Source organism: Gordionus sp. m RMFG-2023, chromosome 2 (genome assembly GCF_954871325.1).
Source record: "Gordionus sp. m RMFG-2023 chromosome 2, tfGorSpeb1-WG-v2, whole genome shotgun sequence".
Taxonomy (NCBI): Eukaryota; Metazoa; Nematomorpha; class Gordioida; order Chordodea; family Parachordodidae; genus Gordionus; species Gordionus sp. m RMFG-2023.
In genome coordinates, this window is record NC_088776.1 from 64021170 (window position 1) to 64033566 (window position 12397).

The window sequence follows — 12397 nt, forward strand, 5'->3', positions numbered from 1 at the left end:
ACAAGGATAAAAATGTAAATTTATTTTTGTCAAAACTAATTCAAACTTTTTATAAAGGTTCTTTTTATTCCTTCAAAAAATAATTATATCGGTTTGGTTACGGTTTAGATATTTATAAAGGTTTAGCAGATCATAATGGTTCACTCCAGATACATGTGCTAGGTACATCATTTCTTCATTTTTAAATAATTTTATTAAAAAATTTTAATTCACCTATACAATTAAATTGGCCAATATGTTAAATGTATCATGCTCATCCATATTATTTCTTATTGTCACTATTTATACTATAAAAAAGAATAATAATTCCTTAGAATTTTGCGATTTGTATATTAAATTTATATTGATTGGTGAAATAAAAGAAAACAACTTGCTCTCATATATGCTATTTTCATCTTAACTAATTTCAAGAGTAAATTATAACTGATTCTCTAAAATAATGATTCATATTTTAAAATGCTTTTATTGCTAATTACAATATAAATTATGTAATTTTTTTAAAAATATGCTATAAAATATCTTGGTACATATTAAATCAAATCAGCATTTTATTAGTTTAATTGCATATATATATATATATGGATATAAAATTAATTATTAAGAGTTTGTTTGTATAAGTTTATTCATCTTTTTCTATAAAATATTTTAACTAGTTTTCTTCTGCCGAGGGTTGAGCCCCCGTAATTTCCATCAACTGAGTTATATTCCCTTCAAGTTCATCAATTTTGGTTCCCATCTGATCAATTCTTTGTATAATCTGATCTGACATACTTTCAAATTTATCTTGCATTTGTTTCAACAAATTTTGAACCTACAAATATTATATAAAGCATGCTACCATATATATTCTTAAGATTCAAACATAATTAGTAAGGTCTTGAGCAGTTTCAATTTTATCATTAGATTCTATACCATTTTCTAAACAAGATGAATTTTCAACTTTAAGATCACCCTCCATAATGTGAAAGACTAATATTAATATAGATAGTGAGTTACATTTACTGTCTTAAATGACAGCTGATTCGATTCTTCTTTACTTTTATTTTTTAATTGTCAAAAAGCTGTTCCAATAATCAATATAATATATCGTAGTGAACAGAAATGTATGTAAAATACGTTTCATACTCGTTTACTTTTTATACTAGTTGCATGGTTATTCTCTAAGATGTATGTTAAGTTTATTCCGTTTGTTTTATCCAGTATTAGGTACGAAATTCTCTAACTGAAAAAAAAATACAGCTTAAAGATATGCAATATTTTAAATTTCAATGATAATAATCTGCTCCAACATCTCGATATTATTCCAGAATCTGATCTAGAAATACTTGCTCTTAGTTTCTATATTTTTATATATAAAATTTATGTACGTGAATAGTAAGGTGTAGAGTATTTAATTAATATTTTTCTTCACTTAGTGAACAAAAATAAGATAATATAATATATTAAAAATTATTTTAATATTATAAATTCATGAAAAAAATTTGTAATTACTATATATAATATTATATTCATAGATTATATCAATTAAATATTTTTTAAGAAATTTCAAATCAGACGTCTAATCTAACATTTCCCAAAATTTTTGCAAAATTTTAATACAATTTCAAAAATAATATTCATGAAATTAACTGTAAAGACAGTAACTAATAAAGTATTTCATGTAGATGCGAATTCCGATGATACGGTAAGATATTTTAATATTTTTTAATTAATTTTAAAAAAGGTTGGTGAATTAAAATTAAAGATAGAGTCACAACAAGGTGATGACTACCCTGCAGCTGAGCAAAAACTTATATATTCTGGTACTTTATATAGATCTATTTATAAAACTTCTACTTTAATAGGTAAAATCTTAAAAGATGAAATAACAATTGGAGAATACAAAATTGACGAAAATGGGTTTTTAGTTATCATTGTTTCAAAACCCAAAACATCTAATCAACCAAAAACTATAACACAACCAGAAGTTAAAACTTCTTCATCAGATAGCAATAGCAGTAATAATCCATCCAGTCTATCATCAGCATCCTCTAAGTTGTCATAATAATTTTAAATTCTATTTTATATATAAGTATGCTATATGATCCTTATTGAATATTGTGACATTTTAATAAAAAATTTAAATTATACAATTCTTAGATTTATATATTTTTTTTCACATCCTAGGGGCAATATATCCGAAGAAACTCAAAAAACACCAAATATTACAGAATCAACTTCTACATCAGATCCTCCTTCAGCTATTGAATCAACATTTATCACTGGTAATTCTCAAATGCAAGCTGTAATTGACAATTTAATGAACATGGGTTTTGATAAAGACTCGTGTATTAAAGCCCTTAAAGCTTCTTTTAATAATCCTACCAGGGCTGTAGAATATCTAATCAATGTAAGTATAAACTAACTATATTTATAATATATTTTTAAAAAAATTGAAAGGATACAAAATTTGCTCCAAGGTTTTCCTTCTATCTTTAAACATTTAATATATCTTTTTTGGCACTAATAATCATTAAATATTTATTTTCTCTATTAATAAATTTTATAGTTTTTAATACATCTATTTTTATTTAAGTTTCTTTAATCCTTTTATGTGATCTAATCTAAAACTTGGTCACATACCTGCCTAAGTTGAGCAAATGTGAATACTGATTTATTTGCTCAAGGATACTAACAAACCTTGTAACACAGATGCATAGTTTAATTATATAAGAGTGGAACTACATTCTACCAAATTGAAGTATTGAAATGTGTATAGTTGTGAATAAGAAAGACCTACCAAATATACTTATAGCAATTAAATTTATATTTAAACCTAGTAAATTATTATTACATATTGTTAATTGTGTCATACATTCATTTACCACCCATCGCACTTAGCGTGAACACTGATAGATAACTGCCCCTATTAAAAGTCAGATAAGTGTAATAAAAAAATTGAAAAACCATAAGGCTTGTGGATTTCTAAATACTCACCTATCATTGTGTGTGGAGATTCCTTTCCTTATTATGACATGGCATGAAAGGACATACCCTATAAATTGGCTTACGATCATCCTAATTTTAACTTTCCAAAAACTAATGATTCCAAATATTTTAAAGACTGGAGGGATATTTCATTGAATCCAGTGTATAAGATATTATACATATTTTGAACAGATTAGAGCTAATAGTTGTACCAGACTATGTGGGATCACTTGTGTCATTCAGGAAGGGTCATAATACACTCGAAGCCCTTAAAAATTTAAATTGAGAGAGCAGCAATACAGAAAAGCCAATTATTTATTTTAACATTAGATTTTAGACCGTTGATTCCAATATTCATTCAAGTTTGAGGAAGGCACTGTAGTAGGGTTGGACGCCTAGTATATACAATAACTACTCGATACTGAGTATACATGCCAGTCAGAAATCCAAAATCCCTGTTAAATTGGGCTGAAACAGGGATGTTTTATCCCTGCTTCTATATAATTTCATTACAAACCATATAAAAACCTTGTGCTCTATCTAAACAGTTGGTACGGTATAAATATACTAGTGTTCGCAGATGACCTTTGTCTAATGGGGACATCAATGCCCTATCTTCAATACTTAGTGAATAGTATAATTGTGGAAGTTAGGATTTTTGGATTGAAAATAAATGCTGAAAGGATGAAGGTGATGATCTCAACTTCCACTTACCCCATAATGAGGAGAATATTGTGTAAGTCGAATACTTAAAATATATGAGAGTTATTTTTGACAGGAAAGGAAGAACTAAACAGGACTTGGTTGTAAAACTAAGCAAGGCCTGTGTTAAATATCGATCATTTATTAAGATATGGGCTTCAAATCAATTATCTACACTAAGACTCGACTATTTATTTTAGTACTCTCCTTGCCTCTTAATATAGCATTGAGATGTGGAATGACAAGAAAACACATCATTTATTAACAAATTTCTTTCCTTTCAATATATCCAAAGTATCATATGGTCTAGATGTAACACTCTTCCATTATATAGGTTGATAGAATATTGAAAGATAGTGTTTGCAGGTCATATCCTTAGGCAAGTCCCTAATAATCTAATCTATCAATCACTCTTAAAAGTATACCCGAAGATCACATCCCTCAAACTTTTCTTAGCATATAAAAATAGTTGGTTTGTCAGAATATCTAAATTAATAGCTGTGATAGGTCTTTCTTGGAATTCGTCAAACGGACTGCTGCAGATAGATGTACATTTAAAGGACTTCTGCTGAGGAGGAAGGTAAATGTTTGTTTTTATAGTGAGATCTCAAATACAATTGGCCTCTAATTCTTAGTTAATGTAATTTTAAATTAAAATTAAACATATTACTATTCATCATGTAAGGGTTATTGGTCTTTAAAACCAGTTTTTTTAGCCGCTGAGTTAAGTAGATTAAGGGAAATTAATGTACACATGTTCCCTGATTACACTAATAACAATACAATAATGTAATAATAATTTAATGGGTTTAATTATAAATTTAATTACTATAAGTTTATTTGGGAGGAATGCTTCTTGCTTCTTGTTTTCTCCTTCACAACTATACTCACTCTAATATTTCAATTTGGTAAGGTGTAATTCAACCCTTATATATTTAAACTATGCATCCGTGTTACAAGGTTTGATGGTATCCTTGAGCAAAAAAATAGGTATAATAATATGGAAGATGGACCTCCATATGACTTTCTTTAGCTCATCTTTGTCAGGAAGGTGATCACGTGTTAGATAAGATAAGATTTATAGATTTTTTTTAAAATAATAATTAGCAATTTTTATTTACATGATAAATTTTGAACCTGATATCTCCACATGTCATACTACACGAATCCAATAATTTTGTTGAAATAATATAGGAATGAATTAGTACAAAATGGCATATAATGGAAATCTTGTGGACACATTTTTATGTGTTATTGAGTTGCTTATTAACGATTTGAATAATTTAAAAAATACAGCATATTTATATAATAATATCTAAATTACAATCAAGGGAATCCCAGCTACATCTGAAATAGTTGCTAGCGGAGCTGAAGCTACTGCCGAACACTCAGATGATCCAGAGTCAATTGTTAGTGATCCATCCATCCTACCATCTACCGAAACAGATGCTCATCCAGCTGATTCACAATTACAACAAAACATATTGCCACCTAGAGGTAATTTGTTTATTAAAGTTTGTCTTGTATACTTTCCTTTTGAATTACATAAATTTTATTTCATTAAATCGTTTTTATTTTCTACATACTTTTAATGAATGTTTCTAGTAGGGATCTGAACTCTAACAAATATTGGTTTGGTTTAGGTTATTAAAACAACGGTTCAGGTGTTTGTAAAAAATAATAATAGCAGTTTGGCTTGAGCATCTAAAAATCGGTTTGAACAGTTTTCACACAAACATTTTAGAATGATAGAAATCAGTAATAGGCGGACTTTCAACCTAAATAACTCTCCTACCATCCATTTTTATAAGAAAAAACCTGTCTGGGCCTGCCAGCGGCTACTAATCCTGAATGGGAGTATGACAAGATCGTTATAAGAATTTAACGGGGGGTAGGTAGTTATGACAACACTATCGTCATTGGTAAAGATTGGAGTTGGGTATGGAGGTATTTTTTAAAATTTAATAGGAGCTACGAGGGGTAAAATTTTTGTGAAATGTAAAATCGTCATTAGCTTAGGGTGGCATAGAAGTCCTTGGGTTTGCTTGTTTTTCGCTAAAAATAGTTTTACCCACCTATCGCAGACAAAGGACACATTTTATCTTTTAAACTTGGAAATATACATTGAGCACGATTTATTAATGAATCACTATAATATAAACAATTAAACCACCCATGACTTAAAACAGGGTTAAAGGTTAGGGCAAAACCCGATGTATATTAATGATCTGCTTTGGACCTGGTATTTTTTCAAATTTTGTTTATTTTTATCGAGAGATGAAAAATTTTGTTTTTTTTTCATGGGAAAAAATAAACACTACTTAATATATATTATTTGTCACAGTTATTTAAATAAAATTTTAATAATAGACAATCAAGCAGGTTTGGAACCGTTAAGAGGTTTTGTTGCATTTTGTGGTTTAGAAGAAATTTATATTGGTTCCTTCCAGTGCTTATTCTTGATATTTCTTTCCTCGAGAAAACAATTTTTTTTAATAATTCATATTTTTTTTATTCTATCTCCCATTCTTTCATTTCTTTTGTAAGATTTTTTCTTTCTATATTTTTTAAAAATAAAATAATATATATATAGGCCAAGACTCTTCAGATCCTTTAGCTTTCTTGAGAAATCTTCCCCAGTTTCGGCAGATGAGAGAATTGGTTCAACAGAATCCCAACTTGCTTCAACTGTTTGTTCAACAACTAGGACAACAAAATCCTCAATTGTTACAAGTTTCCAATATTTATATTATGTATTGTGGCCTGATTAATTTCAAAATGTTACTTTACATCTTTACCCCGATTTTAGTGACACTTTGAGTTAAGATTCGATTCCCCTTTACTTCTAATACACTTCACCGTCTATCAGAATTAATTTATTAATATCTTGCTTCCACTATACAGTGAAATCTCTAAAAATACCCACTTTTAAATATTTCGATAGGAATGTTCATATAAAATGTTTTATGTTTAGCAGCACTTCTATATAGACATAAGCTTAACCATAACCTCCATCACGTTTAATTTTAAGGACTTAATCAGTATTTTTTATTGTATAATATTTAGTTAAAACATAACGTGTTGCCTGAGAAGTAAACGTCACAAAACGACCGTGACAAAGACCAAACCTTAAATTACAATATAAAAATTAAAGTTGGCTTAAAAAAAATCAATTTGATTTAAATAACTTAACTAAATTGTATTAGTAATCATTATTTTAGATGCGATTTATTTTAGTTTTTAATTATCTCAATTTTTTACATGATCTGTGAAATATTTATATGATTCTAATCTCTCAATCTATTGAGAAATTATCAAAATTCTAAATTTATAGTATAAAACTAAATAATATATAACATGCTTAATTTTTTTTATTATTTGTTAATGTAATACTATCTGTTTTCCTACACTAAAGAAATAATAAGTTAGCAATAAAGGGTCATTCCATGTCAAATCGATTAAAAAAGCCATATTTTTGGCCGATTCCTTTTAAAATTGTTTAAAAATTCAGGAATTGCCTTTTTCTTACGCTAAATTTCATATAGTTTTAATAGTTAAAATTTAAATATAATTTGCCAATCTCGATAAACTGAATTTTTTCAAAAAATGGTTCATTTTTCACATTTATCTTATTTCATAAATTAAATTTATTAAAGAGGATAACAGAGAACCAAGAACGCTTCATTCAAATGCTCAACGAACCAACTAACGCGGATTCAAATATTCCTTCTTCCGAAGCCGGGAATACAGGGGCCAATCCACCTATAGTGGAAAATCAGATTGTCGTGACTCCCGTGGAACGGGAGGCAATTGAGAGGGTAATTTAGCACTATTTATTATACTTACGAAAATTGAAATTGTGTTTATCAAAAACCATGGATCCGAACCGTAGCCGAAATTGATAGACAAAGCTAAATTGATGCACATCTTTTAAAATTAGATTAAGATATATACAATAAAAATCAGAGCCGTTAAAGTATCAAGATACATAAATATGGTATCTGTAAAAATTTGGAGAGACACCTAACACTTTCGACATCCCTGGGTAAATTGCTCCCTATTTGCTACATTTTATTGATATATCTTTTCTCATTTTCAATTTAAAAAAAAACAGCTGAAAGCCATGGGCTTCCCTGAGGGAATGGTTATTCAAGCCTATTTTGCCTGTGACAAGGACGAAAACTTGGCGGTCAATTTTTTGCTTACCCAGAACCTCGAAGAATTTGAATGAATCCATTTTGTCCTATCATCTCCTGACTTTAAAATAAATATGTTTTTATGGCAGAGATTTTTTCCGAGATGATTGAATTTTTTTAGAGGATAGTTTAGATAACAAGCATGCTTATATTATATATTATATTAAAGGTAATGCCAACTTAAAAATATTTTTAATCAGCTTTGAAATGCTATTTATAAATTATTGGTCCCGATTGTTAAAATTACAAATGTAAAAAAAAAATAAATTTTTTTTTTCAATAAAAATTGCGAAATTAATTTTATTTTGACTCTTCTCAAGACTGACTGCAATATTTCGAAATATGTTTAAGGTACTTTACATGGAAAAAGTTACATGGAAGTTAGGGAAACACATTTATTTTCTTCATTGGTTTTTATAAATAGCAGATGTAATATAATATATAGAAATAGATACCTTTGTTTTGTTTATTTGAACGATGAATAAAAGGGAAAAAATAAATTTTTGCACATATGATATGAAAACTTGATTCTAATTGACGAATTAGATAATAGCTATGAAAGTATGTAAAAATGGTTTAAATATTTATATATAATATTATATTAGCATTATATATTTTTTTTTAAATTTTATTTTACTTCAAAAAACGATATTTCCTAATAAAACACCTGTTGTTTTCTATATTTTTTAAATTTAAACTGTTTATATTTGATCGGAGTAATATTCCCACCTAAATCATTTTGTATTTAAAAAGTAATTGTATTATTTAACGTCCTCTATTTTATTCATCGCTTCCAAGCATTTGAAGAATACAACATGTAAAATACATCTAAATATTATACTGGTTTTTATATTATTTATATTCATTAATTTTATATTATTTGAAATGATACTAAAATATTATTTCTTGCATATCTTTAAATATCGGTATTTGATTTTAAATTTTATAATATTTTCTTAAATTGAAATATATATATATAATAAATTATACAATGTCGAGGTCATGTGTCTATTATAATTAAGATTACAAAGTTTAAATTGCAAGTATATTATAATTATTATCGTTGCTTATTTGTCTTAAATGATACATAAAATAATAGGTAAATATCTAACATTAAACCGGATGAATTGATCATATTTTAGGATTGATAGGTATGACTTCTTGTGAATGTAGGGCTAACCCATAGTTAAAATATAACATTATTATTTATCAACCGTCTTTGATTAAACCTTTATATAAATAATATACGTTTTATCTTTTCACATATTAATTTAAAAATGGGCAAAATGTTAGGATATGGGTCTAAAAGCATACTTTTCTACAAGTAATATAACATCTTTGAAAAAATTGCTAATTTTATAATTGTGCGGAAACAAAAAGAAATCATCACGTACTGCTAGTTTTAGATAGAGTTATAATGAAATTTGGGTTAGTTAATTATTTGTACCTTGGGCATGGTTTTGTTTTCTTATTACCGAGAAATATACTTGAGTTGAAGAATTTGAATAACATTATGCAAATTGAATAAGAATGATTTTTTACACCTATTATTTATTTGATAGAATTATGCGTATAGAATTATTTTATTATATTTGGAAATTATTCTTAAATTTAAAACTATTCCTATTTGAATGCAATTATAAGAAGAAAAATTTATTTAAAAAAAAATCAAGTAAGATATTAATTGGCAGATTTACATATCTTAGGATCTGATGATTTTGATCAAAGATTCGCCGACTAGCTTTCCCTTCTAAAAATTTATAGGAGAAAAGTACTTTAAAGAGTTATGATGGTAAAAAAAGGCATATACTCATGACATATATTTTATATAAGCTCGTTTATTCAGTTTGGCAATCCAATCGAAAAATATTCAATTAAAAAATTATTTGTCAGTATCTTTTTCTAGAAAAATTACATTTTGATGAATAAATTGTCATTCAAATTACTGCTATTTATATGCTTTTAACATTAATCGCACCAAAAAATTTGACCTTATAAGTTTTATTTACTTTTACCTATAAGTGAAAAACCCTCATTTACATTCTATATTGTGGTAAATCATAAAAATAATTCCTAAATACAATATATCCAATTAACAACAGGGCCAGATTGCATACAAACTCACCCAAGGCTCAAAAACTATTAGAAATTAAACTTCGATTAGAATTAAATAAATATTAAGGTTGGTTGGTGTAACATTCTTAAATTCAATTCTTAACTTTTTTTGAAAGAAAGGGCACTCATGGCCAGTCAATTCTTTGTCGATTCACTTAATAATTGCAAACTATATCGCTTAGATCTCATAAATAGAGTTATAGGAAAGTATAGACCCTATTTTTTAAAAAAAAATCTGATTCAGTTATGAAACATGGGTTAAAATAATTTTGAAATGATGTTTATAAAGTTATTGAGCTTGAGCTAGTTGGTCACACCGCTATTTTTAGCTCATTTAAGGTTATTACACAATACAAATGAAGGCATACCAAAATTTAAGGAAAGATAAGTTAATCTCAATCTTTATAATTAATAAATTTATTACGCATTAGAAGGTTTTATCATTTATTTTGACTATAAATTTGTTTATCATCTTGTCGTGTATAAATATATATATATTTAAAAAAAATATACAAGTAAAATAACCAAATTTTTTTTAAAAAAAAGATACATATTTTTATACAGCGTATGATGAAACCAAAAATTAAGTTGCTACATTGGGCCATTTTTTTTATTGTTCCTTTATAAAAGTAGGGCGATTACAAAATGCATTATTTGATCCGTATTCCCTATCGAATAATCACGGATATCGAATAATCACGGATATCGAATAATCACGGATATCGAATAATCACGGATATCGAATAATTCATATGTTGACTCGCATAGGGATATCAATTTTAGTTTTTGAAATTTAAAAAAAAAAATATGAAACCTACACAAAGATTAAAAATAAATTAATATAAAAAGGGAAAAAAAAGATTATTTAATTTTATATAAATATTTTACATTATAATTATGTTCTCGATTCATGATTTATTTATAATAACTAGTGATGTTAAAAACTCAATACTTCGTCCAGAAAAATATTACTCAAGCCTGAAGATTTTGCTTTGTAGAAGGAACAAATATCTAGACATATATTATCGAAATCTCCAGGATTAGGCAATATTTTTCTGGCTAAAATATTGACCTAGCCGTTTAACAACACTAACAATAACAATTTATTGACCAAAAATTATCAAGGTGATCCGTTTTTCATTTTTCTTTTTATTTTTTTTTAGCATGTTGTATGGATTGTATGGAATAAAAAAACAAAATATCCATCTTGTATTGAAGAGAGGATGCACAAACTGAGCCTTTATATTTACAATCATTCTACCCCAAAAAATAACACCGTATCTTCTCAGTTATTTTTTTTTTTTTTACAATATGATGCAGCATTCGAAATTATTGGATTTGTCATAATTTTTGCCCGTTTGGGTGTGATCTACAGTAACGTTATTAGCAGTGGAATTTGTTATGATAGGGCTTCTGGGAGGCTTAACAGTTCTCACACTCAAAGCGGGGTCGTTTTTGCTGAGGGTACCGTATGGACTCTTGGAATCTTCGTCTTCTTCTTTCTTGGACGATTCCTTGAAGTTCCCTTCTTTTCCGGCTTCAGGATTGCTATTACTATTATTACTATCATTCTTTTCTCCCTCTTCTTCGATACCGTCTTCGTAAAGTTGAAGCAGTGACCAAGAGGCTCGTTCGGTCTTGGAATCTCCTTCCTTCATAGCGCGCCTAGCTCTTTTCAGATCAGGCAATAACCTTTTTTCCGTACAATCACCGGCTCTAAGTATCTCCCCGTTAATCGCGGCCTCTTTACCGCAACTCGCTTCGTAATTATCGTAAACGCTGACCTTGGCTTCCGACAAACTATTAGTTTCGGTAGAGACTAAACCCGAAGCGGCACCGTGACGTTTCATCTTGGATACCAACCGGAGAGCTTGAAACATTATTTTCCCCTTCGAGGGCTCGGTTTTAGTTCCCCCTTCGCTATCGCCCTCCACATGGTTATTATTTTGCGCAGCCGTATTATTATCAGCAACTGTGGTCCCTTCTTTATTATTGTTGATTGACATGGTTAGATCTTCTGCATTCGAGTTCACAGGATCATTTGCCTTCGATTGTTGCACCAAAATGCCTGTCAAGTTTTTATTTATCGGATGTAAATATATTATTCTCACTGACTTTGAAATGATAAATACATATCAGAGACCTGCAGAGGTACCATTTGCAAGGCCCGGCTAGGATTTTGATAGCTAATAATGGCGATTTCAAATACTTGGTTTTAAAATATACGGGCCGGGCCGGATATCAGACCCGGCTCGGATCGGGTTTAACTACATTAAAGAGACTATTTCCAAAAGGTGCCCATAAACTGAACGAAATTTTAAAGAATTTATATTGTCATATTTTTTTTAAAATCAAATTTTTTTTGTCATCACGTTTCTTTTTAAAACAATTTTTATTGCAAAAAATATTTAATTAAA

The 12397-nt window shown here is 28.2% G+C and overlaps 2 protein-coding genes across 2 annotated transcripts in view; one reads left to right on the forward strand and one right to left on the reverse strand.

Annotated features, from left to right (window-relative positions):
* Positions 1-1543: 1543 nt before the first annotated feature.
* Positions 1544-8728, forward strand: LOC135923173 (UV excision repair protein RAD23 homolog A-like). Its single transcript, XM_065457775.1, has 8 exons — positions 1544-1684; positions 1724-1802; positions 1845-2034; positions 2167-2389; positions 5001-5166; positions 6263-6402; positions 7326-7487; positions 7784-8728. The coding sequence occupies exons 1-8, from the start codon at positions 1619-1621 to the stop codon at positions 7898-7900; spliced, it is 1143 nt and encodes a 380-aa protein (XP_065313847.1). The 5' UTR covers positions 1544-1618; the 3' UTR covers positions 7901-8728.
* A 1726-nt stretch (positions 8729-10454) lies between these two features.
* Positions 10455-12397, reverse strand: part of LOC135925580 (protein phosphatase 1 regulatory subunit 12B-like) — a 29619-nt gene continuing 27676 nt past the window's right edge. Inside the window, exon 12 of the mRNA XM_065460981.1 lies at positions 10455-12048. Coding sequence (XP_065317053.1) covers positions 11285-12048 — 764 coding nt within the window. The 3' untranslated portion in view covers positions 10455-11284. The remainder of the gene's footprint in view (positions 12049-12397) is intronic.